The sequence below is a fragment of the Trachurus japonicus genome, chromosome 4 (assembly GCF_045865225.1).
Source record: "Trachurus japonicus isolate A0001 chromosome 4, Traja_1.0".
In the NCBI taxonomy this organism is placed as follows: Eukaryota; Metazoa; Chordata; class Actinopteri; order Carangiformes; family Carangidae; genus Trachurus; species Trachurus japonicus.
Genome location: NC_140910.1, coordinates 1,357,412 through 1,383,535, shown reverse-complemented (window position 1 = coordinate 1,383,535; position 26,124 = coordinate 1,357,412). Strand labels below are relative to the sequence as shown.

General features: G+C 40.2%; 4 protein-coding genes across 7 annotated transcripts in view; 1 reads left to right on the top strand and 3 right to left on the bottom strand.

The window, feature by feature from the left end:
* LOC146988182 (pre-B-cell leukemia transcription factor 1) overlaps positions 1 to 3,567 on the top strand; it is a 51,703-nt gene extending 48,136 nt beyond the window's left edge. For all 3 annotated transcript variants that reach the window (XM_085773247.1, XM_085773248.1, XM_085773246.1), the window contains one exon: positions 767 to 3,567. In XM_085773247.1, the coding sequence (XP_085629373.1) occupies positions 767 to 859 (93 nt within the window). In that variant the 3' untranslated portion in view covers positions 860 to 3,567. The remainder of the gene's footprint in view (positions 1 to 766) is intronic.
* A 4,615-nt stretch (positions 3,568 to 8,182) lies between these two features.
* med8 (mediator complex subunit 8) lies at positions 8,183 to 11,659 on the bottom strand. Of its 2 annotated transcripts, none has more exons than XM_085773236.1 (7): positions 11,593 to 11,659; positions 10,933 to 11,054; positions 9,903 to 10,047; positions 9,682 to 9,822; positions 9,517 to 9,604; positions 9,160 to 9,405; positions 8,183 to 8,544 (listed from the first exon to the last, which is right to left on the bottom strand). In XM_085773236.1, exons 1-7 carry the CDS (start codon positions 11,596 to 11,598, stop codon positions 8,474 to 8,476), a joined length of 819 nt encoding a protein of 272 aa, XP_085629362.1. In that variant the 5' UTR covers positions 11,599 to 11,659; the 3' UTR covers positions 8,183 to 8,473. The 2 variants fall into 2 exon arrangements, with proteins under 2 accessions (XP_085629362.1, XP_085629363.1); XM_085773237.1 differs by having other exon boundaries at positions 9,181 to 9,405.
* A 969-nt stretch (positions 11,660 to 12,628) lies between these two features.
* On the bottom strand, positions 12,629 to 17,767 carry aldh9a1a.1 (aldehyde dehydrogenase 9 family, member A1a, tandem duplicate 1). The gene is made up of 12 exons (XM_085773231.1): positions 17,749 to 17,767; positions 17,393 to 17,555; positions 16,904 to 17,049; positions 16,514 to 16,643; positions 15,826 to 15,960; positions 15,509 to 15,705; positions 15,140 to 15,280; positions 14,861 to 15,049; positions 14,695 to 14,782; positions 13,661 to 13,802; positions 13,279 to 13,391; positions 12,629 to 13,127 (listed from the first exon to the last, which is right to left on the bottom strand). The coding sequence occupies exons 2-12, from the start codon at positions 17,532 to 17,534 to the stop codon at positions 13,033 to 13,035; spliced, it is 1,518 nt and encodes a 505-aa protein (XP_085629357.1). The 5' UTR covers positions 17,535 to 17,555; positions 17,749 to 17,767; the 3' UTR covers positions 12,629 to 13,032.
* A 1,034-nt stretch (positions 17,768 to 18,801) lies between these two features.
* Positions 18,802 to 21,846, bottom strand: tmco1 (transmembrane and coiled-coil domains 1). Its single transcript, XM_085773230.1, has 6 exons — positions 21,635 to 21,846; positions 20,698 to 20,775; positions 20,511 to 20,617; positions 20,261 to 20,328; positions 19,379 to 19,523; positions 18,802 to 19,226 (listed from the first exon to the last, which is right to left on the bottom strand). Exons 1-6 carry the CDS (start codon positions 21,702 to 21,704, stop codon positions 19,128 to 19,130), a joined length of 567 nt encoding a protein of 188 aa, XP_085629356.1. The 5' UTR covers positions 21,705 to 21,846; the 3' UTR covers positions 18,802 to 19,127.
* Between the last annotated feature and the right edge of the window lie 4,278 nt (positions 21,847 to 26,124).

Genomic DNA, 26,124 nt, shown 5'->3' with positions numbered 1-26,124 from the left:
CAAACATTTTATGAATGAGGGAATATTAAAGGAAGACAGCCTCTCTGATTTTAAAAATTAAATAAGTTACAAAAAAAAAAAGAGTTGAGAGTGATTGATTCTGATTACACACCACTGTCTGCTGCCTTCAATAACTGGCTTTGAAATGAAAGGGTGTCAAGGACCATTTCCAGTTTTACTGATGGCTTTAAATTTACTTTTAATATTCTAAGTGTTGTTTAAAAGGCCTGTCTCTGCAGTGCAGCGGCCCTCCCCAGCTCTTGTTGTATGTTAATTTCAGCTGTCAGTGTCATAATTAGTGCATGTGACATTGATTGGACTTGCTTTGTTTCAAAGGTCTTTTCATACCATTTACATATTATTCATATTAGAGTGACAGTGACAAGCCAAATCTTGTACAATTTGCCTTTTCTTATGTGTGTTTTCTTCATTAAATGAATTTGAGTGTTCAGTGTATGACGGTGTGTGGACTATAATTCACTCCCTTTCTGCTTGGTTGAAAACATGATTTTATTTATTTTATGTCAACCTTGTTCTGAAAGATTAGCTGTAATTTGAGCTAGGTTAGGTTCAGATGTGTAGTATGGCTTTAGGCTGTGTGCAGCTGTATGGTCAGTGGTATCCCAGCATTATGTTCATACACTGGCTCGCCCTGAGGACTCGCATCCATTGCACCTCACTGTATGTATGACCCAGCTGCATTGACTAATGAATATGAAACAATAGATTCACCCCCCTCCCATTCCTCTCTATTATTTTGTCTCAGGCAAACGGCGGCTGGCAAGATGCTCCAACCCCCTCATCAGTGACTTCACCTACAGAAGGACCCGGAAGCGTTCACTCTGACACCTCCAACTGATCCTCCGTCCTTCCTTACCCAACCACTGCACTCCCATATCTCCCACATCGTGACCCCTGACCCCACTGGGACTAAACGTGACCTACTGGACGTAGTCACACTGTGGGACATTTATGGGCTCTGGGACGATGTTTTCCCCATAACGGACAAAAATGTCACTTTTCCTGTTCGGACCACCACTGCACCATTATGAGCCTATGTAGGGGACTCCACATCCACAACCACAGTTGTACAGTTTGCACTCCATGTCCATGTTCCCTCATTGTATTTCTCAGACATCATATATTCACACATTAGGCACAGTTAGCAGCTTATTGCCCCACGTCGTGTAAATTGAAATGCTTTCACACTACCTCTATTCGAAGTAACAAACAGAACAAACAACCTTTCAAATGCTTTGCTTTTATGACTTTTTATGATGAATAGAATTGAAGTGTACACCACACCATGCCCTGTCATTATACATCTGTCTTGATTTGTACACAGACTTTTTTGTTGATCTATAGTGCCAAAGTTCAACCCTGGAGGTGAATTTTGTTAATCATTCATTACATGTTTTTATGTCATGTCCTTACATTTTTCATGCCATACTTTGTGAGGTATTAATATATTAGACCAGTAATATTAGTCAGGTAATATTCAAGTATTCAGTCTCAGTATATATTGTTTGTACTCAGAACTTCTACAACAGACAGTGACATATAAGACATTTATACTTTATTGCCAGAGCCATAGTTCATTTTTCCTCAAATGCAGCACAGAAACACAAAGAGTTTTTACACAAACTAAAAAAGCAAGAACAAAGTGAGTGTGACTGGAAAAAGACTCTCTGTCTCACACATATTGGTTACATCACCATTATTCAAAGAAAAATTATTGTGAAACACTAAATGACAATGTGTTATGGTACGTCACTATGAATGAAAGCACAATAACAGGTATTGATTGAAGTCAAACGTAACATTTGTAAATGTGGAAGAGAAAATAATGCAGAGGAAATTTTAAGCTATAACCGTAGTAGTGATATATGGAAGAAACAGAGTATACATTATCAGACATTAACAACGTGTGTCATTATAGTCAAATACCACAACGCAACACAAACTGTAACTCTGATTTAAAGGTGTCATGCCACTGGGATTTAAAACACTGTGTCTTTTGTCTGACTTAACACTCACTTGTAATTCATGGAATTACATCTGTGTCTTAATCCTGAGAATACTACAGGACATTTTTAAACAAATGATTTTGAAGTTTTCTCATTTTTGATATTTTGATCTTAATGCAGTTTTTCTGCAACTTTACGCCATGTGTAGACAAAAAGTCTTTCTGTGCTCAAAATCTCCCTCATATGCTCAGAGTTGGGTCATAAACATACCTCCATATTCATTTCGAGCTAAAACACTCGAGGTTAGTTTGACATAACCTCTGTTGTCTAACAACATTGGAAAGAGGGTTTGTAACGGAGCACTTCTTCACTTTTTTTTTTTGCTTTGTTTTAAAATGACACGTAAAAAACACCAACACAAACCAATCCAAAATGTGAAATAAGATTTGTGACTTTAGTTGTATGTACAGAATAGTATGTGGTCGAACACGTATACATGATTACAATAGTCCTCATGACATATCAGCATTTACACTTACTTACACTTTGATACCAAAAAAGGCAGAATTTTTATCCTCTTCCATTGCGATCAGCTTTATCAACAGTTTCTTTTTCCTCTTTTCATAGGATTTTATTATCGGTACTACTGAGCAACTTATCATGCTCTAGTACTCTGTATTCAAAGCCAAAATACAGTTTGAATACATCACTGTTTATATAGATTAATGGAAAAAATACCCTGATGGCACACAAATCCAGATGATGTTTGGATATATTTTTATGTCTCCATTTTGTGAATAGGTCATCCTTCTTTTGTTTCTGTTTTCATAATATTTTGCTTTACTGCAGGATTATGTTCCTTTTCTAATGCTACCATTATATGTGAATTAGCTCAAGAATGCTCTATATACAGTATGTAGATATGCACCTTTACTCCTCTTTTGTATCTTTGAATTTGAACAGTAGCTATTTTATCACAGCCTGATGGCATTCCTGTTAAATTGAAGGTGAATCCCTCTTGTTAATACCAAGGGAAGCTGCTGTCCAAATGAAGGTGACGTAGAAAAAAAAAAGTGTTAACGTTGCCCAACTCAGTGCTTTCAAAAAATAAAAATTCAGTCCCTCTCAGCCTCAGAACCACAGAAGTTTTTTTTTAATCAGTCCTCAGCTTGTTTGTATTTATAACATGTGTATGAAATCATGGATGTTTGGACATCGCATACATTGAATCAGACAGTTGGGATCATTGAGAGCTGCCCCTCTTCAGCTCACCTGCTGGAGAAATGTGGAGGGGCCAAGCTTCATTCAAGTGATACACAGACGTTGCCTCAGTCGTGTCTTCATAAGTCATTAAAGTGATTTGACAGCACCTGCCATGCAAGGCGAAAACCAGGATTGTTTTTGCACCCCTTAAAAAAGGCTTTACTCTACTTTTCACATTGCCTGTCAAATATTATCGAAGCTCATGTAATGATGCGTTTTAGTTTTTGAATATAAAAGGAGAAGAGACATGAAAAGAAAAATGAACAATTTGTAAAACAGAAAATGTTTTATTTGTTGCATGTCTTTTTGTTCTTCAGTAAAATAACGTACTGCAGTGTTTTGAATGTTAACTTCTTTTTTATAGGGATTTCAGAGTGAAATTGTGGAGACTTTTTCTTGACAGGTTTTAACTTTTAAGATCTCTGCTATGTAAAAAAAAAAAAGAAAAAAAAAAAGACATCAAACGGAAAACTATTGTCTTTTTAATTCCAATTCAAAACCTGTTTTCTGTGGAGAAAATAGCTGAAAGGTGTAGGTTTTATGGTTCTTTCATTTGTACTTGGCAATGCGTATCCCAAATAAATAGTTTCTTTTGTTGCATAAAACCCATTTATTGTCATTTTTCATGTTGTCTTTCATGATTCCCTGCAGACTTTTGTTACAGGGTCAGGAGTCACTGTAGGATACAAGTTTACACTTTGTAGAGTTGTCAGTCCAACACCTCTGGATAACATCTCACTTCCAACTCTGCCATGGCACGCAGCCGTCCTGTCCCCGCTAACAGACACCAGAGCTGGGCCAAGCTGCCGATGGTGTGAAAGGGACGTTTTCACAGTTTTGAAGTGAGTGAAAGCTGTGAGCTCCCAGCAGACAGATACCTCCTCCGCCCTCCCTCCCCTCCACACACCCTGCTCTCCCTCCCAGGCATGGTTAATGTGCGTTCCCGAAAAGAGGCGGAATCCACACTTATCTCTTTCCTCCAGATAAACCAGACAGGATGTCTGATTCTGCGCCTCCAATTCATCCCTCCACTGGAAAAAAGGAGGAAGAGGCTGAAACATGAACTAGTAGATTAGGAAGAGGTTCCTAGCAGCATCCAAAATCAGAGAGCATGACAGAGACTGTGGGGGTGACATATGCAAACACGATCAAATGTAATTACATGGAGAAGCCTCCTTGTTTCTATCAAAGAGCTTCTTCCAGCCACTGTGTGAGAAATGAAAGGTAAGAAGTGCTGGACGTGGATAATTTATTCATGCGCTCCTGCAAACCAAAAGCCATTGTGAGGCTGATTCATTCATTACATGGTAAAAAGGTGTAATTCCACTCTGACTAAAGTCTGCGTGTTCTTTTGAATTCTGAATTCCTTCGACAAACAGGCTGGATAACATGCTGCACCATGACAAATGACACTGATCATTCTCACATGGTGAGAAGACACCATCACATCCCATCAAAAATAGTGTTAGCCAACACCTAATGTAACAGTCATGAAATTCTACAGGAAAAAATCACAACACAACATTTTCTTATATGTAACTGCTAACTACTTGTTTTCTCTGAAGAAGAGTGAATATTTTTGATCTGCTTCAAGAAGTCAGACGACACCCTGGTATCTGGGTTTAAGTTGGCTGTGCTTGGTTGGATAGGTTTAGGTGTCAAGGGAACACATAAGATAAGATAAGATATTCCTTTATTAGTCCCATGGGGGCTTTTTCAGTACTGCAGCAGCAACCACAATGAAAATAATAAACAATGCTAAATCATAAGAACAAGCAGTACAAAATAGAATAGAATAGCAGTGTAATTCTGTAAAGTCCAGTCAGTGACATTATATACAGAGAAGAGATGGATTAGGTACCAACATAATAATATTAATAATTAAAGCACAGTGTGGAAGAGACCAAAGCACATATCCTCCTCATCACTGGAGTTTCACATCAACCATCCTCAACCAGTCCTCCATGCATGTGGCACATACACCACAGTGGACTCACATTATATCAATGACAATAACAAGACTCATAAACAGGCTGGCGTTATTCACCACGCATAATGTGCATCAGTTACATCAACGCCTGGCAGCATGATATATACACAGACACACTAAGGTTACACACATGTGCCTGAGGGAGGGCTACTGAAGCAGATGATACAAGGTCTGAGGTCTGGGGGCTCTTTGTCTCAGGAAGCCCTCCGCATTAATATGATGAAACTCTGATCTTATGAGAATCACGTTACTCACAAAAAAAACATGTCATGATCCACGGACAAAAAGCTTGTGCAGGAACAGGGTCAAGTAATTAGTGGCTGTGGGTGTGTTCCAGTCAGTGCTGCAGATTTTTGAATTTGGAAAGTGTTCATTTTGGCACAGATATGCCGCTGGAAAGCTTCAGTTTCATATTGCCTATTCCACCCACAGATCTTTAATGAATTCCTCTGATCCCAACTTTCATAAAGAAGACATTTGGAGAAGATTTCACAGATCAGTGTGTGTCATCTTAGCCTTTCAAGTGATTTCAACCATGGAACATTTGAATTAGAAGCTGCAGTATATTTGAGCATTAGGGGTGTGGGAGTTAAAAGCTGTATAGTGTTTCTTTATATTTGCCTAAAGCTTCCATAATGAGCAAGATATGGACCTTATCATGTTCTTCAATTATGGGGGAAAACCTTTAAAACTGTGCCAGGAATCACTCACATTAAAGGGAAGACAAAGTTATCTCTCCAAAACATGGATCAAAAATGAAACAAAAAAATATTTTTTCTCTGATGATCAAGGACATTTGGGTACAGAGCTGTTGCAATAATTATTGCACTCATTTCCAACAACAAAAGTGGGATCATTCATGTCTACTTTCTGCAGCTTTTAGCCAATTTGCTATGGGTTTGTCATCTGTGTTTTCTAAAAAGTTTCTGGAAAGGAAGTCCTCCGACATGGTTGGTCACTGCAATGTGTAGCTTCAGAGGGAAGTCCTGTCTTCTCAAAGTTTCAATGCTAATTGTGTCTTCACGACAAATGTATTGTCCAGTAACAACTGCCCAGTTACCCCTGCTCTCTGTACCCTGCTATATACTGTACTGTACAGTATGTTGTCATTTAGGATGCAACTGTCATAGTGAACGTTCACATTATCCACCATGTGAGTCTGTACCGCTTCTATCTCTATCTCTATCTATGAATTTTAATTGATATTGAAATTAAGAGTACAAGCATGAGGTGGATAGATTTTTTTTTTAAAAAGCCAGTGGCCGGTTTTGCTCTTGTGTACAGTGAAACACCAGTGACCCCTTATGGTTTGACTTGACTTTGGACACAAGAACTGCACTGTGAAAGGGAAAGTTTAAAGTTTAGACTCAAACATATCAATAATTAAATAAATAAGATTTTTATTTTAAACATCATGCAGACATGGGACCTAAAAAATGCACAATTACACTGCACTCTATGGACGATCTAATAGGCATGGAAATTATGCAGTATTAATTATAATAATAAATTACCATAACTAGTGAATTGAATAAATAAATTAGTCTTTAGTGAGATGTATTTAATGTCAAGGTAAAATCATGAGAATGAAATGGCTGAGCTCAGCTTGGTTCATTAGCTTTTAACAGAAGTAGCTTATTTATTGTTGTTACCTTAGATTTAATATTCTAATTCATTCACCAAGATCCTTGGGTAGCTATATTAATTTTACTTTTGTCCATTTCCAGGTAGCAGGAAGACATGGCTAAATTATTTAGCTAATCTCACATATGTCTTCCAGTTCACTAAAAACAACATAGGCTACTAAGTACTGACTGACGTTTTAGCTTTGCAGGACTGAATGGATGGTATCAGATCCAGCTGCAACATGCTACTTTAATGAAGAGCATTAGAATTAATGTTTGTATTGCCTCAACCAGAGAAAACAAAGTGTTAGACACTGCTGTGACTGTGATGCTGTGTAGAGTGTGATTGAAATCACTGCATTTTGTCTGCCTTTTTTATTTTGTTACATTATCCTGTATGCTGTTCTTTTTCATTTCATTGCTAAACCTCAGCAGCTGCCTGCGAAACAAGAACAAATAACTGAGAATCTAGTAAATCTCAACTCTATTGTATCTTTGTGTGTAATTAGCACTTGAAAGGTAAAACCTCCCTGATTTGGGGGCGATAGTTTGAAACATTACCGTGTTCTCTGAGGTTTGCAGAATATTGTCTGATGGGTCTTTGTTTATTATTTTGACCTCAACTGTGGACACGGGTATGACCTTGTGCAGCTTTGAGCTGTCTCAGCAGAGCGTCTGACCACAGTGGCTGACACAGCGAGACGTCTGCCTGTTTGGGGACAGAGGGTGTATGTAGGTCAGCCATGGGCCGGCTGGCTGTGACAGCAGCATGGTCACTGTGCTGTGCAGCAGGACAGGGATTGGAGTGGACAGAGAGAGGCAGCGTGGAGAGAGGCCCCTCTCACACGTCAGCACCGATACTCCCTTATATCTCCCCTTAAACACTTTGACATTATCAGGCCACACAGAGCAACGTCCATCCTCATTATTCTCACCTTTGGTACTGCAGCAAAATGGGCAAAGAGAAGAAAGAGGGAGAAATAGTGAACAGACGTCGGATTATGGTGCATGTCTGATATGCTGTGATGGCCATTTGATGGGTAGTGGTACTACTGTTACTGTGATGATGTTCAGTTACAACAAGGTTACAGTTTTGACAGTACAGATCTGTATTGTATGAACACCACTTCACTGTAAAAAAAAACAAAAAACAAAACAAAACAACTGGATCAGTTTGTGAACCACTAACAATTTCCATGTTTAAGATTTCAGCAGGTCAAAATGATTCTTAAGATGTGCAGAATTACTTTCCTCAAATATTCATACAAACAGTCGTCAGACTTAAGAAAAAATGATTTAAGTATGGACTTAAATGTATTCATGACACGCGTAGAAAGTCTTTTGAAAACATCTTTTATTGAAAGTCTCATGACAACAGTACCAGATAAAAGCCATTGTGATCCAATGAATGATGCCATACTGCCATCTAGTGGCTCCAACACTGTAACTCTGTATCGAACACCGGAGGTTTAAATACATTCTGTTCTGTTGAGACATTTCTCATATCAAACTGTGCATCACAGAAACTGCATCAAAGAGGACAACTTCTCAGAAGTTGTTGCATTCTATGAAAGTAACACAGGATACAAAAGTCACATGATGTAAAAAAAAAATGAGTAGGGAGGAGCTCATCGGTTGTAGGGATGCATCGAATTAGATGCAGATTTGATGTTTGTCTTGATGCTGCTTGGCATTTTTCCTGAGGAAGAGAAACAGAGAGAGATCATTATAAACATACGTAAATACAGTACAGATGACCTTTGTCAAGTCCTCAGGTAAGAAGAAACATATCAACTGCTAAAAACTGTGTTTCAGCAGTACAAAGCTAAACGGTACAACAAACAATGAAGTAGTAATACAGTTCAAAGTTTTATTTAAAAAAAACAACAACAACATATAAAGCATGATGTTGTGTTTTAGCTCATTTGCACATTATATCAAGAATGTTAAAGAAAGATATGAGCAGTTTGGAATGAGTTGCTGCCTTTTTTGGACAAACAAGTTCAGGTCAAGTCAAACAACTTTCAGCAGCATCATCACTACAAACAGGAATTCACACACAAACTATTTATATCACATCATGAATCATAAGATATTAACCACTATATATTATATAAAGTCTGTGTGTTCTTTTGAAATCTGAATTCCTTCGACAAACAGGCTGGATAACATTATAGCATTCATTATTTAATTATTTCTCAAATGGTCCTAAATATCTTTTCTTTTTAAAAAATATTAGTAAGAAGGAGTTGAAGAGCAAGAATATTGTTTAATACGAAGCAAAATAAGTAGTAGGCTGAAACCAAATACTAACCCAGCTCTCCAGGTCTCCTACCTGGCTGTCCTTGCTGCTGTGGAGGAACAGGACCTCCCATACCTGCTTGCTGACTGGAGCCACCACCGATAGTGACCTGCTGTAAGGTTGGACCTCCGCTCATCATGGGCCCCTGGGCTACTGGACCCGGGGGCCTGCATTTAGAAAGACCCTTTCCAAATGCAACTGCTCCAACCAGGGCATTAGTGTCTGCTGGGTTGAAAGATGGTTTGTTCTGTCTCATCGCTGGAAAAACAAAATTATAAAATATGTTACAAAAGAACCATTAAATCTTACACTAATTCATTTACAAGACAATTTAAAACAGAGGACCCCTGCAGTAAAATTGCAATGTACCTGCAGTTTCAGCATCTCTCTCATCACGTGGGTTGCTCAGCTTCTCGAGTAGATTGGAACACAGCTTGTTCAACGTCTGGATTTGTTTCTGTTGAGAAAAATATTAGCAGGGTGAGTAGTCATAGAATAGAGTAAAATGAAACAGTAGTGCAGTAAGTCACTGACCTGTGCCACCTCTGGGCCAATACGTGCAGCTTCAGCACTCAGCAGTTTCTCCTGTTCCTCCACCTCTGGATCAGGCTTGGTCCGCAGGTAGTCTGGTACGATCTCATGGCTGAAGACCGGCACACGCTGCTCTGTCAGTTTCTGATAGAGAACACTGATTAACCCACAGGCCTAATACACAAGCACACACATTGCTGACTTTGAGTGTTTAAGATACTCACTGCTAAGTCTTCGTCTCTATCAGGAGACAGAAGAAGAGGAATTATGACCTGGTTGCGAAAGGATGGTGTCTTCTCATTTTTGAGAAGTTTATTGATGGTGTTCAGTTGTCCTGACAGCAGAGCAAAGTTGTCCAACACAGATGGCCTGAATGACAAAAATGAATATCACAGCTTCAAACAGGAGAAATACAAAGAAATGTCTACATTCTGATGACAAGGCTTGTTTGAACATAAGGTGTTGCATTTGTAAATGTAAATGTATTCACTTTCTTGCTCATAATAAAACATAACAAGTCATAACAATTATAAAAATTGATCCTGAATATAATAAAATGTTCACAGACAAATGTGACAGTGGACACACTTTTTCACAGAAAAATACAAAGCCTCCTGAAAAAGGCTGGCCTGTTAGAAGATTCCAACACATTTCTTCAAGTACATGAATGTAAGGATGTGATTCTAAAGATGATTCAGATTGATTATAAAATACAGCGCAGTTCATTTTTGACTTGAGATTTGATATTACCGAGCTGCTCCATGTAAAGTGAATATTAGTATTTTGGGCAGTTTTACCAGAGAATGGAGATATTTCAGAAGCACTACATTCAGTTACAGCTAATTTATAATTGTGTATCGTCCAATATGTCAGGGGTCTCATCACCCCTAGCCATGATGTGGTTACTTCTTGTCCCAACGTTGGCCATGATACTAGTAGAAACCTATGTATGGTAAGGCAAGGCGAGCCCATTTTTACCAACAGTTTGTCTCAAAGGACTTTACACAGCATCATAACAACATCCTCTGTCCTTAGACCCTCACATCCACTGAGGAACAACTCCAGAGAACTAACAGGAGAAAGCTCAGGGTGAGAGACAGAGGAGGATCCCTCACCCAGGACGGACAGACGTGAGTATATGTTGTATACAGACAAGAAAACAGTTTATAACACAGAATATGGAAAAACATGGTAATGGTTAACAAGAGCTGCCACGCAGACGTTAACTAATATTTATCAAAATGCTTTACTCACCATGTTAAACGCTCGTACTCATTTTCCAGCTTATAAATGAAGTTGTGCAGAGCGTTCTTGACGTGAGCCACCCGAGAGATGAGAGACTCCACCGACGCCTCCAACTGTTTCTCTTCCCTTTGCTGCGGAAGCGAGACAGACGAAGTTCATTTGCAAAAACAGATAACTCCGTTTTAAAAAAAAATTGAAAATTTTTAATTATTATCTACACCAGGTGATATCAGTCAAACCAAAGTTGAGTGGCTTTGACCAAGGAGATGAGATGTACAAAAACAGATGTAACTCAAAAAAATAAAGCTTTATTGAAAACAACACTATGTAAAGAATAATTCAAAAGCATCAGCTCATTTTTTTCAAAATGGCACTTATCTGCTTTTGCAAATGAACTCTTCATATGTTATCGTAAAGACATCAACTACACACGGCAAACGGCCACACTTTGCAAAGTTGATTTAACAACAACCACAGCTTCATTGTTGTTGTTAGCTAGCTAAAATGCTAACACTGCCTGATTTAGCGAGCTAGCTTCAAAGGATGTACATAATACATTCAAGTAATCCACAAACGAACTAAACACTGGAGAACATCCCAGTTGATAACATGATAACATGACACTGATGATCATTGGTAAAATACTTAAGTTAAAATTGAGAGGATTACCTGCATTGTTGAAATAGAGGCTAACGAGAAAAACTTCAAGCTCTGAATCGCTCGAGACAGATGCACTTCCGGTTCGTTATCGTCAAAATAAAAGCACCTGTAATTAATTTGATTAATTTACACCCATCAGAAAAACTGAAAACCGGTGAGAGTTTGCATAAATTCAAGGACAAATTTGCATATTCCAATATTTTAATGGAAGTACAAGTTAAAATAAAAATAATGCCAAAATATATGTTTAGAATAAATATAATTTCTACTCGTGCTTATCTATATTATTTTATCAAGTGATATAATAATACATCAGTTCAGGTGATATCAGTCAACAAGTAGGAAAAAAAAGTTTTATACCATAATACTGGTAACTGTAAAACAATACTGATCAGATGTAGAAGGCATAGTGCTTCTGAACAAGGGCAAATACAGCATATTGTGATTAAATAGGCAGATGCAATTTCAGTTTGAATGGTCAGTTTTGCTTCATCTCACTTCACTCACCACAAAATTAATATTGAGGATATGTTTGTTGGGTCTGGCCAGAGTTTCTCTGCAGCAATATGCACAACAATGGTGAAGATATTTTACCTGCAACCCCTATGATTTGGATATTGCACTAGGCCATATTGAGATTTCCATTACATTGCAACACTAATCACACCCTAAGATCAGTTATGATAGCTGGACATTATATGGCAAATAAAGCACTTCTAATGTCTCTATATAATATGTCCATGGGGCGCCAGGGTTGAGCAGGCGCCTCATATAGTCCTTGCTGCAGTCGGCCCTGGTTCGAATCCCGCATCGGGCGGCCCTGCATGTCATTCCCCATCCCCATTCTCTCTCAACTGTGCTATCAAATATAAAGTTGGTACTCGTGCTAGTAAAACTGACCATATTTACCACTGGATGTGTCAAAAATGTCTGTATCATACATACATCCTCAGTACTAATGTGTTTATTAGTTGTAGTAATTATCCACAGTGTCCTGTCCATCTTCAACTTTTCTGCAGAAGAAACAAATAACTAGAACAGCAAATTGGCATCTGAATTATTTTATTGTAATACAAAAGAAGGTAGTTGTCAGTTAAATTTACAATATAAAATCTGACAGCAGCTGTGTTGGGTGGTTATTTTCCTAATATTGATTCATGCACACATCATTTTTGATTAAGGTTGATTGTCCACAATCACAGATGCACAAAAATGTTAGTTTATGGGGGCTGCATTTGTTCACTTAGGTGCAAGTACTGAAAAAAGGCTGAGAATGGTGAAAAAAGTGAAATTGGTCTATTTCTTAAGTTCTGCAGTTCGTTCTTCCAAGAGTGAGGGCCAACTGCAAAGACAAGAAGAGCAATGTGCACTTGAATGTCACTTTACTGTAGGGAGAAGTGATGAGTTTTAGTCACAGTTGTTCACGCCAGTATAAACTTGGTGGGGTGTTTAGAAGAGGCTCTCTACATCTCCCATCTCAACGACCACAGTCTTCAGCTGGGAGTAATACTCGATGGTCACCTGGCCGTTCTCTCTGCCAAAGCCTAGTCAAACACAGCAGAGATCATATCAGCATTCTTTTCCATTTAAGGATCATTCAGCTCTCCTGCAGAAACATTACCATTCATGTATTTCCTTTGCATGTGCAATGACCCAAGTGTTCAATCTAACCACTTTAACCTCATTAGATCATACCTGACATCTTGTATCCACCAAATGGCACCTCCACAGGGCTAATGTTGTAGTTATTGATGAAGCAGGTTCCTGCTTCTAGGTTCTGAGCCACACGATGGGCTCGAGAGATGTCCCTGCACACAGAAAAAGGACAGAGTCAGTCGTTTGTGTGCAACCTCATAAGACAGTTAAATGCTGCTTCATCTGTCCTTGTACATGTACAGAAGCTGTTGAGCAGTGTGTTCTTCTTGGAAGATTGCAGAGTGTTGGATGTGTTGTGAAACCCTTGACATGCAGCCAAAGGAATGCAATAACCTCATTCTCAAAGAGCAAACTATATCAGAGTTTGCAACAGATTGCTGACTGATCACAAATTCAAGTGCGTTGTGCTTCTGCAGCTGACCTGGTGAAGACTCCTGAGGCCAATCCAAAGGTGGTGTTGTTGGCCCTCTTGAGCACTTCCTCCTCTGTGTCAAAAGGCATGACGGACATGACGGGGCCAAAGATCTCCTCCTTCACACAGGTCATGTCATCTCTGCAGTTATCTGTGGCAGAGTGAGTACTGGATGTAATGTATGCTGCATACTGGGAAATTATGCAGATGCTGTAGTCCTCGCTGCAGTCGGCCCCGGTTCGAATCCCAAATCTGGCGGCCCATGCATGTCATCCCCCCCCTCTCTGCCTCCCCATTTCCTGTCTCTCTCAACTATGGTCTCAATAAAGGCAAAAAATGCCCCAAAAAAATTCTTAAAAGGGACTACGAGGAGTTTTGGAAAGCGAGTGTTTTCAGCCTACATTTCCCTTGAGCCTCCGCTCGCAAGGTCTTGGACCGGCGAAAACATTTGGCAAGAATGTTTTCATTGATCAAGAATGAAAGTCAGAGGTTGGAAGATGATCAGATACCGTCGTAGTTCCGACCATAAACGATGCCGACTAGCGAGTCAGCGACGTTATTCCCACAACCTGCCGGGCAGCGTCCAGGAAACCAAAAGTAGGAAATGCTGGGCGAGCCAACCACTAAATAATAATAATAATAATAATAATAATAATAATAATAATAATAAAAAAATGGACACAGACTAAAAATGACAGCCTCATGGCCACGAGAGCCAGTCAATGTCAAAGAGATGAGGCCAGAACCTCCCTTTTCTGAGCTACAGTACTTGTGGCCTGAATAATGACCATAATGACCTTTTGTCAGTACTCGGTGACCTTGACGTTTAATCTCCAAAATCCAAATTAGGTCACCATTGATTTTAAGTGGGCACATTCTCCCATGTCAGTCATAGGACTGAGACACGCCTTATAGGAACAACACAAAAAAAGAAAAAAGAAAAGAAAAAAAAAATCACACATTTGCAGACAGCTGTGACGAAAAAGCAAAAGCACAGCAGAGGAAAAATCTAAATGATATGGAGAATATACAAAACTGTTTACCGAGTACACAGGGTGACATGAAGTACCCTGCTTTTAGTTTGGGGTCACTGGGGATAAAAGGCTCTCCTCCACACAGCACTCTGGCACCCTGAAAGACATAATTATAGAACCAAAGTAAAGATAACTAGTTCTTTAAATCTAAAGGTCAAAGGTATTATTTACACACCTCTTTCTTGGCCTGGCTGACAAAACCCAGCACTTTCTCCAGGTGTGGCTTGGTGATCAATGCTCCCATTCGGGTGCCATCTAATAAAGGGTCACCCAGAGGGATGGCTTTGGTCCTCTTCACCACCTCCTCCAGGAACTGGGGCATGATCTCTCTTTGTACAAACACTCTGGTGCCATTGCAGCACACCTAGATTGGACACAAATTGATCTGGTAAGAGTGAGAGACAATGTGTAGTTTAGGTCAACATTATGTAGTTCATGCATAAACAATCATCACCTGTCCCTGAGTGAGGAAGTTTGCCATGAGTGCTCCTTTCACTGCGTTCTCCAGCTCACAGTCTTTGAAGATAATGAGAGGAGATTTCCCGCCAAGCTCCAGCGTCACCTGCTTCACCGACTTTGAAGACATTTCCATGACCTGAGAGAAATAAAATGTTTGCCATGTTTTAGGTGTTCTGACAAAGCACTTCTGGAGTTTAGGGTACATTCACCACAGCCAGTGTCTTTTAAACATACTGTAAAGACAGTAGTCATATCACTTTTGCATGATAATGCAGTGCAAACATTTCAAGATGCACTCACATCTGAATGTGCCATCAGACTCATATTCATTATTATATTGAAAATCACACCTGTCATTCTGTACCTTTTTGCCTGTCGGCACACTGCCAGTGAAGGACACCTTGGCAACAGTTGGATGGTGGCAGAGCAGGGTGCCAGTCTCTGCTCCGCCTTGTACCACACAGAAGAGCCCATCAGGTACCCCAGCCTCTTTGTAGATCTCAGCCAGAATGACAGCCGTCACAGGAGTCAATGGAGAGGGCTTAAACACCATGGCATTACCTTAGAAGAGGAGCCAAATATAATTATTTATCAATTACAGTCCACTTCACTGTTTATGCTGAAGAGATTAAAAGGTTAAGAGTGGGTAATAATGTGTAATACACACTCCAAGAACCTCACCACATGCCAGAGCAGGAGCAGACTTCCATGATGCGATCTGGAAGGGGTAATTCCACGCTCCGATACCAACACACACACCCAGGGGCTCCCTCCTGGTGTAAGCAAACGCTCCCCCAGGAAGCTGGACGTGCTGGCCTGTACAATAACAACACAATACAACATTGAGGTAGGGATTAAGTATTTCTTAAAGGACTATGCTGGGCAAACTCAACCTGGAGCTAAAGAAGGATTCTGAAGATTTTCTTTTTAAAGTTTTGCAGTAGTTCTCTCTGTCCCTGCATCGCCATGGCAGTGATGAATGGCAGTGGACAGATCTTAGGCTGTTTAGGCTGTTTACATCCTTCAAAACCACATTTTTTTCCACAGATAGCGTCAGATGGCTTCCAACATACACCGAGGGGTTTGTTCACTTCAAGAAAGCTGACATGTTTGTAAACAGAGCTGAAATACAAAGGCTTGCAGTCTTGCGTGAGAGTCAAGTTGACGGCTAACTGTGTTGTCTGAAGCTCCCGTTTGTTTTATCAACAAAGGAATATCAACTCAGAGCCACAACGTCTTCGTAGCGGTAAGAGTCAGGGGGAGAGACAGAACTACTGCATAACAGGAGACATTATTCTTACATTATTATGAATTTGCCCGGAATTGTCCTATAACAACAACAAAAAAAGTTGGCTGTTGGTGCACCCACCTGAAAGCATACCGGCCAGGCCGGCATAGTATTCAATACACTGCCAAGCAATGTCAATATCCACCAGTGCTTCAGTGATGGATTTACCATTGTTGACCACTTCCAGCTTTGCAATCTTCTCCCTTCTTTCCTGTTTTTTCATTGGAACAACAATAAACATACAAGTTAGTGTAAAACTCATCCACTTATGTAATGGCAGAGGAAGAGTGAGGCTGTAAACCTTGTCTAAAGAGGCCAGACAGACACACAAAGGCATATTCAGTGCAAATGTAGGTCAACAGTGGAGGTTTATGCTTTTAATGAGTAACTAGTTTATTAATGCATTCAGCGCCAGTTCATGTTGCACAACACTGAAAAGCATGCACTGTGTCAGCACATTGACCATCTCACCCTGATTATACGGGCAGCTTCCAGCATCACCCGAGCCCTCTCCATGCCCGCCATCTTGCTCCATTTGAGGTAGGCAGCGTGGGCACTCTGGATGGCCTGGTCCACCTCCTCCGCCCCGCATGGCACCATCTGACAGAGGACACGGCCTGCAGGGACATCAACGGGTCAACAGGTCAACAAGTCAGCTCTGACACAAAACAAGAATGGTGTGAATTAATCATTAATCACTGAAACCCAAAGAATTGCACAGGGAGACTTACCCCATTCTGCCTTTTATTACATTTAGTAAAGTTTACTATATCAAAGACACTTCCCTCACCACATTAGAAGAAAATGGGAGGACTTTAGTTACATAACAGTGAAGGATAAGCGGCCTCATTGTGCGCATGTGCTTCACACCGTTACCCTGGTTTACAATTGTTCATTCCTTCATTATTATGATTATCGCAGATGAGATGGTTAACCAGACCTTTAATGAGTTGTAATTACCAGTGGCAGGTTCAAACACAGGCTCAGCGTTTGCTTCCTGTCGGGGTTTGACTCGCTGTCCGGCCCAGAAGTTGAGATGGTCCGTGACGACCACGGTTCCTGTGGAGGCGTCGGTCATGGAGTCGAGGAGAGACTGGGCCATTTCAGATGAAGTAAAGGGAACCTGAAGGAACACAAAGGGAAGTGAGGAACAGTTCCCGATACTGACTGTCCCCAGCTATATGTAGCAGCCCACGACTGTCAGCTCTAAGCTAGCCGACGAGCGTGTAGCATTTAGCGTAACTAGCACGAAGGGAAGCAGCTGAGGAGAACACGGTGCAGGTCATGTTAAAACAAAAGGCTGGATAGATACTCACTGCTGAGGAGCGTGCAGGCTGACAGACACTGTGTTGACAGCACCAGGTCACATACGCGCCCAAGAACGCCTAATATACCCCACAGGACACGCCCCCTTCACGTGGCCTGACAACTTGGAGCGTCACGTTGGTGCAGGCATAGACTTATGGGGTGCAGGTACTTTTTATCCCCAGTTTAATTTATGCTGGAAAAATGTTTTGTTTGGCTACACTGAATATGATAAAAATTAAATTCTCAGTTTTATATGATTAACTTGTTAATTATTTTATCCAAATTTTATATACATAAGTCAAAATTTTCTGGTAAGAAGCCAAACTTCTTGGAACTGTCTGCATAATTGGTCAATATATCTCTTCCCTCTGTGATTGTGAGAATAAAAAAGCTGTTAAAACGTATTATCTTTGTAAGCTTTACAAAATATTTATTTAAGTTGATGTTTTTTCTGTTTTGCTGTCATCCCCTGGCGTATTTATGATGGTTTGGTTGTGTATTAATGTTGTATACACTTATTTCATCTACTAACTGTATTCAATCCTGTGTAAACTCTTGTTGTCAATAAAGTTGTATTAAAAAAAAGGGGGTGCAGGTACTTTTTATTGTCCGACATGGTACCACACACCAACAGTTTCTTCTTCTCTTTTCAAATGTATTGATGATAGTGAAACGAGGCGAATAGATGGGGCATAGCATACAGCATATTAGATAATGTCTGCTCAGCAGTTCTGTATCTCGGCCACAGTGTCTGTTCAGTTAGACCAGACCAGATTTGGCTCAACAGTTAGCCAGGGATAATTGTACCATGTCCTTCTAGAGAAGGTAATTTAGACTTGAATAGATTAAAGTATTAATACAGCAATTATGTAAGGTATTTTAGAGACATCATAGGAGAAAATAAGTGTGAATAGTTAAATTTCTTGTGTATTTACAAAACTTGCTTGTGTATTTGACCTGAAAGTACATAATTTCAGATTAGAAAAGTTCTCATCCTTGCTTGAACACAATTGATGGACACTGCATGGATTCAACTCATTAAAATGAAAAGCAAAACAAAATATACTCATAAAACTTTATTAAGAATTAGATACAATAAATGGATCAGATGTTATTATGTCAATTAATTAAAATCCCAAAACAATGCATGATGTGTGCGGAATACAAAGTAGACATTTGAATCCTTTGGTAATGGATGTAATAAGAACAAGTTTTTTTTCCTCTAATTTCTAAGTGAGACAATGTCAGCATTAAATAAACAAGAAATGGATGAGACATCAGACACAAGGTAGTGACACAGCAGCTGCAGCAGATAATGTGTTTTGTTCTGTCTGCTCAGCTGGGGAGTGATGATCCACACGGTGGCTCTGTCTGAACTGTCTGATGATCAGGAGAACTTGGCTGCCTGGGGAGGAGGCCCCAGGAAACCTCCTGCCTGTTTGGTGGCAGCTCTGGAGGGAGCAAGGCCGAGCATCTTCTGAATGTTCTGGATACAAGAAAAAAGACTCTCAGACAAGCATTTGCATGGTTACTGTCTTGCTTCCTCTGTCCCCACAAATACAATATAACCCATTACAGTATATCCAAAATTGACCAGTGACATGAAAAAATATAAATCCACATTGGCTCTAGAGTTACCTGTCTGATGGACATGGTGCAGAGGATGTAGAGGAAGATGAAGGAGCAGTCAGTGTAGTCCTCGCCCAGCAGGTTGCGATGGGACAGTCCCTGGATGTAAGACAGCGGCACGAACGGCAACTTGGCCACAACTCTTCCATCAAAGCTGAAGATAAAACAACAGATAGTGACGAGTTATCAACAGAAGGGGTGTGACCATGGTTAAATATTAAACTGAAATTGCGTTCTGTAAGGTTAAGGAAGAAAACATCTATTTGCAGTTTGCAAACTACCACAGGTCCTGATCATCATACAATTATAAAAAGGCTGCCTAACAACAATATGGTAGCAGGAGAAATTAATCTTTCAAATGAGTTCTGATGGACAGTAAAGCGCTTTGTGCGTGATTGTCTTCTGCAGTCAGAAAATGGCAGAGAAAGGTAAGCAAAGTCTCTCTGAAGTTTTTGCCTAGGCTGGGCTATACTGTATTTCAGGCATGGGCAACTCATTCTTCAAGTGCTCTTGATAGGTTGGAACAAAACCTGCAGCCACACCGGCCCTTTGTGGAATGAGTTGCCCATGCCTGCACTGTATCTGTAAGACTCTGATTAGAACTTAATCGTCGCTGAAAAAATATTTGGATTTCATGTGGAATTTATGCAGTTAAAAAAACTACCACTTTTGTTCCAATTTCATTGTCGACAATAAAGAGATTCTATTCTATTATGTTCTGTTTGTGAATGTGGAATTCAATGCAAATTTCTGAACAGTTTGAACAGATAACTGATAAAATTTCTGGACTTTCAGTGACCATCTCCTCTCATATTTTCATTTTGTTTGATTGTGTATTTAATTTAAGAAATGAAATCATATTGAGCTAATGCAACTATGTGCAACACTTACATGGAGTTGAACATGCCCATCAAAGCTGTGAAGCAGAAGCCAATGGCAAACATAGACTTCATGCGCACCTACAAACACAAACACACACACAATAATATTAAATGTGAATTTAATTGGAATTTTACTGGATGTTGCAAAAGTGGCAAATTCAAATGTCACTGTGCTTCTTAAAATTACAAGGGAGGATTTCTCTGTTGGCAGACACATTAGATCATTTAATTATTGCATCATTGAAAACAAGTTGTCTCACCATAGAAAGGTCTCGGTTGTTGTTTTTCAGTTTTTCCTCTTGTCTTTCGATTTTCTTCTTCTGTTGACGTCCTGCAGATTCTGTGATGGTTTCCTTTTTCTTTTCAACTTATGTCAAACAGATAAAAGACAAAGTTGAGTTTCAGAACAGTATGTGGCTCACATTCTGTGCATGTTACTGTACTTACGTTTTTTGCTTTGTTTTTCAACTTCAGCTTTTAGCCTCTTGTACTTTTCAGTGCGGTATACTAACACCCAGGTGATACCTGCAGGGAAAATCAAAATAACACATTTACTGTATAGAAAATTAACACAGCTCTTAATGGACCACTGCCACTATGGCAACTTAGTATTGATTGACTTTAACTGTCACAATTTCTCCAGTCCTAGATTTGTCCAAAACGTTAATTCAGCCCACGGTGGCCATTTCTCCACTATTTTATCAATAAATAGTTTTAAGATTTCTCATACCACATTGTTACTTATAATACTACTGATATCACAACACTATAACAGAGTTGTGTGGACATGTTTATTTAATAAAAATGTTTGTGCATATTCCTTATGGAAACAGTCTCTCTGTATAGCTGCAGACATTTTCTTACATAACACTAATGTATATGCTCTTTGAAATCCAAATTATGTAGTACACAGTGTTCTGTATTTGAGTTTTGCTGGATTTGAAAACCTACCATTCCGATAGCACATGAAACCACAGAATTTAACTCGATAACAAGAGCGAAAAGAAACAAACAAAAAAAAAACTGTAATTAAATAAAGATATCTACCATATTAACATAGATTTGTCTGTTCGGTGTCAGCCTGCGGTTGAAGGCTTCTCCATAGACTTTTATTGTGAAAGCGTTTGCAGTTACCGGTATCCCTGCTCCAAACCGATTTGACACGAGCTAACCATTAGCTTGGATGTCGACACTTACCTGCTAACTAGGAAACTACCGTCCCCTAAAACACCACAGTTACCAGTTAATCGACATTGATACCGTTCACATCGATCTGTCGCCATGTGACACGAGTGGAGCTAACACTGGTTTAACTAGTGAGTTTCCTGGACGTCAGTAAACGGTCGACAGGCTGTTAACGTTAGTCAATGGAGGATTTACTCACCTTCGGCTAACAACGCTGTACACACAGAGATGAACACGATGAGGATGGTGTCTGCGAACATGGTGCTCATGTCGGTATAGTCCTTGATACACACACACGGACACACTCAGAGGAACTGGGTTTATGCTTTCTTTTTTACGAATTATTTCCCGAGCACAGCAGCGCACTGATCCCGAGACTCACTAAGCTAAGTCAGCATTAGTGAGGAGGTCAGGCCTAGGAGAAGTGTTTCCGGTTCATCTGCCGACGACCACTGATACCACAACGACCTGCTATCTATGCCTGCTATCAGAGAATTTATAATATCGAGTCTGAGAAAATGGTATTCCAATTTAAAATGAACAGACCCTCAATTTCTTTGTTGTTTTTTTTTAAAAAGATGTTTCCACCAAGTACAAGACCAAAGAGATGATTTTTACAGAATTTGCTACACTTTGATAAAAACAATTACATTTTTATTGTGTTTTTGGCTCATCTTCTGAGCCATCTTCTGTAACTTTCTCCCTTCTCCCAAAAGGATTTCTGGAGCTCAGCTTTTTTTGTTTTTGGGGTTCGTTACCTTTCTAACCAACTCCGCCAACTGTTCAGTTTGGCTGGATGGCATGAAGAGTCCTGGTTGACCTGATGGAGAGACCATTGCTCAGCAGGTCTTCTTTTGTAGCCTTGTCCAGATATGTGTCTTGCTACAATTATGTCTGTATTTACCGCAGATGCATCTGTGTTGCAACTGTCAAGAGTTACAAGATCTTTGAAATCATCCAACAAAGGATTGCCCATTCTACAGTAGTAATAGATTATCAATTTACTACATTCATTAACTTAATTTAATTTATAATAATTTATAATAACTTTGGAATGATAAGGCTCCAGTGCTTCTCTACCCCTAGATGCTTTTGTGTCTTTGCACAACTAATCCATATAGCCTACTGTAACGCATGTTTTATACATTTGGAAGGTTACTGGTCAGTGCACAAATTAAAAGCAAATTCAGGTTATACAAATGGCCTAAAAAGAGAAAATTAGCTAACATCAATTATCTTCTTAAGACTTAAGAAAAATTACATTTTTGATCATATAATAAGAAAATATGGTTCTTTTTATGGATATTTCAAAAAATTCTGGTGGGCTCCTAGGCTAAAATCGTATAGTAGGTAGGCCTACTTACGTTGCCTCGCGCCAAATTTCACGCTTTTATCCACTCGGTAACGGTAAGCCCCAAAAAGTGTGCTAAGCCCCCTGACTAGGCTATGGAGTTTCTCCTCAGTATCAGTGGATGTGAGGGTCTAAGGACAGAGGATGTTGTTGTGATGCCATAAAGCCCTTTGAGACAAACTGTTTGTAAAAACGGGCTATAGGATAAAATTGCCTTGCCTTGATCGATACCCTAAAATTAGACTTTTATTAGGGCCCGAGCCGAGCTGTTTTTTTATTCGTCTTACGCAACTTCATGCCCCAATTTCGCCCCTTTCCCAAATTTGAAAATGCACAAATTTTTTGCATGTTGGAGCGGCCTTCTCCGAAATTCAATATTTTGGTGTTGCCACACATGGGCGGGGGTAAATTGCGAATTGGCGCCCCCTAGAAAATTTTAAAGCATCAGCCCCGCCTGTGCATTTCGCCTAAATGCACAAAAATTGATGGACTCATAGATCATGCCAAGACGCATACAAAATCCTGTTAAAGGGATAGTTCAACATTTTGGCAAATTGGCCCATTGCCATAATCGCTATAGTCATAGCAGTAGGTTCGTTACCTTTAATTGTTGGTGTAAGCTGTTTTTAGAACGGTGGAGCGGAGCAGCAGGCTGCTCAGGGCTATGCTAGGCTAAAGGAATTTCTTGGTTTTCCTCATCAAACTCATCAAATACAAAATACAAAAACTCCAAAACGCTCTGGTGGACAAGTTGTGACCTGCACAATCACCACGCTATGAGATAATAACGGAACATTACGAAACGGAGCCGTTTTTGAGGTAAATAGCCTACAGAGTCTGCTTGCTGAAAAACTGTCCCTGAACGCAACGCGCATCAGCGGTTTTGCATGTATTTACCTCTAAATCAGCTCCGTCTCGTAACGTTCCGTTATTATCTCATAGCGTGGTGAATGTGCAGGTCACAACTTGTCCACAACAGCGTTTTGGAGTTGTTAGGTTGTGTATTTGATGAGTTTGATGAGGGAAACCAAGAAATTCCTTTAGCCTCCATAGCATAACCCTGAGCAGCCTGCTGCACCACTCCACTGTTCTGAAAATAGCTAACACCAACAGCTTGAACTGACAATTAAAGGTAACAAACCTACTGCTATGACTATAGCGATTATGGCAATGGGCCAATTTGCCAAAATGTTGAACTATCCCTTTGGTGAAATCACAACAGGAAGTCGGCCATTTTGATTTGAATTTTCGCTGATGGCGTGATTTTCGCCATTTCCACATTTCGTATTTGAACGAACTTGTCCTAGGGATTTCACTTGATCGTCTTCACATTTGTTTTCCAGCATTGAGACCCCATGGTGATCTTATCTTGTGCTCTGCGCGTATGTAGGTGATAGGGCGTGGCTGCCAGGGCTCGATGAACTTTGGCGACTGTTTCGGAGCACGCCATCCAGCTTCGAACAGCTCTCACGCCCACATACTTAATCTCAGCAACTTCAAATTTGCTGGACATGACGATGGCTCCGCCCTGAACGTCCAGATATATTAACTTCCCACTTTATTCATAGTGCCCCCCGGTGGTAACAGGAAGTGACCAGTTTTTACCTTGTACTGATGCCACATAGTTGACCCCATAGATATATATAAGAACTAGATGACTCACCCGCAGCTGTTTCCCAATGACAAAGCGTAGCCAGTACGGCGGCCATCTTGGGACGGGCAACTCTCTCCCTCAGAGCATTAAAGGGATAGTTCACCCTAGAATGATATTTCGCTCATTATCTACTCACCCTCATGTTGACTAAGGGCTGGAAGAAGTCTCAGAGTCCTCCGTCCCTTCTCTGAGTTACAGGGGGTCTTAGCGTAGCAGTGCATTTCAAGGCAACGGTTGTAAAGGGACACCAGAGCTCTTCGTAAAAAAACACACACAAAAAAACATCCAAATACCTCCATGATGCTCGTATGTAATGTCCGTCTTGTGCTGAAGCCCCAAATTGCGTAATTGTCCCGAAAAAAATTAAATAAGTCCACATTCCAAGCATGTTTGTAGCATTAGCTCTGTGTCTGTTGTCCGGTCTTCCGCTGCCAGCGCGCATGCGCAACCAGACTGAGACTCGAGTCGGTCTCAGTGCGAACCTTGCGCATGCGCGCTGGCAGCGGAAGACCGGACAACAGACACAGAGCTAATGCTACAAACATGCTTGGAATGTGGACTTATTTAATTTTTTTCGGGACAATTACGCAATTTGGGGCTTCAGCACAAGACGGACATTACATACGAGCATCATGGAGGTATTTGGATGTTTTTTTGTGTGTGTTTTTTTACGAAGAGCTCTGGTGTCCCTTTACAACCGTTGCCTTGAAATGCACTGCTACGCTAAGACCCCCTGTAACTCAGAGAAGGGACGGAGGACTCTGAAACTTCTTCCAGCCCTTAGTCAACATGAGGGTGAGTAGATAATGAGCGAAATATCATTCTAGGGTGAACTATCCCTTTAAGCCTATGGTGCATGTTCTGCTATAATGACCAGAACTTGCTCAGTTTTTGTCCGATTTCAAAACGGTTTGATTTTTATGAACGTTTATGCAGTTATGATGCAGCATATTTAGAATCACGGATAATTTTAATAATGTATTTTTTTTTTGTAAAAGTAACATTATTATATTATATAGTGACATTATGCAAATAGTTAAAGTAATAGCTACATACTGATTTATTTTTCACAGAGTTATGAATCGTTTTTTTAGTGCAGATGACCGGATCACCTATCTACTGCACTGTAACTGCAGCCAGAGTCAGAGCAAGTTGCCCGTCCTCATATGGCCGACTGTGAGCTACGCCTGCGTGTAGTCCGATCCATCCCCCTGGTTGACCCCATCAACTTCATTCCACTTCTAAAACATGCAGAACTAGTTGGTGAAGCTACATTATGAATGTTGTGAAGCTACGCATAATGGCGTCCGTGTGGGGGCGTGGCGACTATCGATCCCTCGCCAAGAAAATACATTTAGCTTTTTGATGGCTTTAATGAACTCGTATCATCATGAAATTTGATACAGAGGTCCAGGGTGGCGACCTCTTCCATCTGATAGGGGTGTCGCTCATGTCGTCCCCTTGTGGAAACAGGATTTGAACAGGACATTTGCATGTCCGATTTCCTCGAAACTTCACGTGTGATGAGGGACTGACCCTGAACACACCTGCATACATCCCATTACCGCCCCCTGGTGGATGAACCATCAACTTCTCATAACTCCTTCAGGCTTTGTCCGATTCACTCCAAACGTCACGTGAGTAAGGAACCGCCCCTGAACCTATACCCACAACTGCTTAGCAC

What these genes read in the sequence shown, in the direction of transcription:
- med8 (XM_085773236.1), bottom strand. An exon ending in GAGTACGAGCGTTTAACATG is followed by an intron (nt 10,048 to 10,932) that starts GTGAGTAAAGCA and finishes TTTGTCATTCAG; the next exon opens with GCCATCTGTGTTGGACAACT. An exon ending in TAGGAGACCTGGAGAGCTGG is followed by an intron (nt 8,545 to 9,159) that starts GTTAGTATTTGG and finishes TCTCTTCCTCAG; the next exon opens with GAAAAATGCCAAGCAGCATC.
- aldh9a1a.1 (XM_085773231.1), bottom strand. Translation starts at nt 17,534, where the DNA reads ATGGCCCAGTCTCTCCTCGACTCCATGACCGACGCCTCCACAGGAACC. An exon ending in CCTGGCCGGTATGCTTTCAG is followed by an intron (nt 15,961 to 16,513) that starts GTGGGTGCACCA and finishes GTTATTGTACAG; the next exon opens with GCCAGCACGTCCAGCTTCCT. An exon ending in ACTTCCTCACTCAGGGACAG is followed by an intron (nt 15,050 to 15,139) that starts GTGATGATTGTT and finishes TGTCCAATCTAG; the next exon opens with GTGTGCTGCAATGGCACCAG.
- tmco1 (XM_085773230.1), bottom strand. Translation starts at nt 21,704, where the DNA reads ATGAGCACCATGTTCGCAGACACCATCCTCATCGTGTTCATCTCTGTG. An exon ending in TGAAAAACAAAGCAAAAAAC is followed by an intron (nt 20,618 to 20,697) that starts GTAAGTACAGTA and finishes GTTTGACATAAG; the next exon opens with TTGAAAAGAAAAAGGAAACC. An exon ending in GCACCATGTCCATCAGACAG is followed by an intron (nt 19,227 to 19,378) that starts GTAACTCTAGAG and finishes TCTTGTATCCAG; the next exon opens with AACATTCAGAAGATGCTCGG.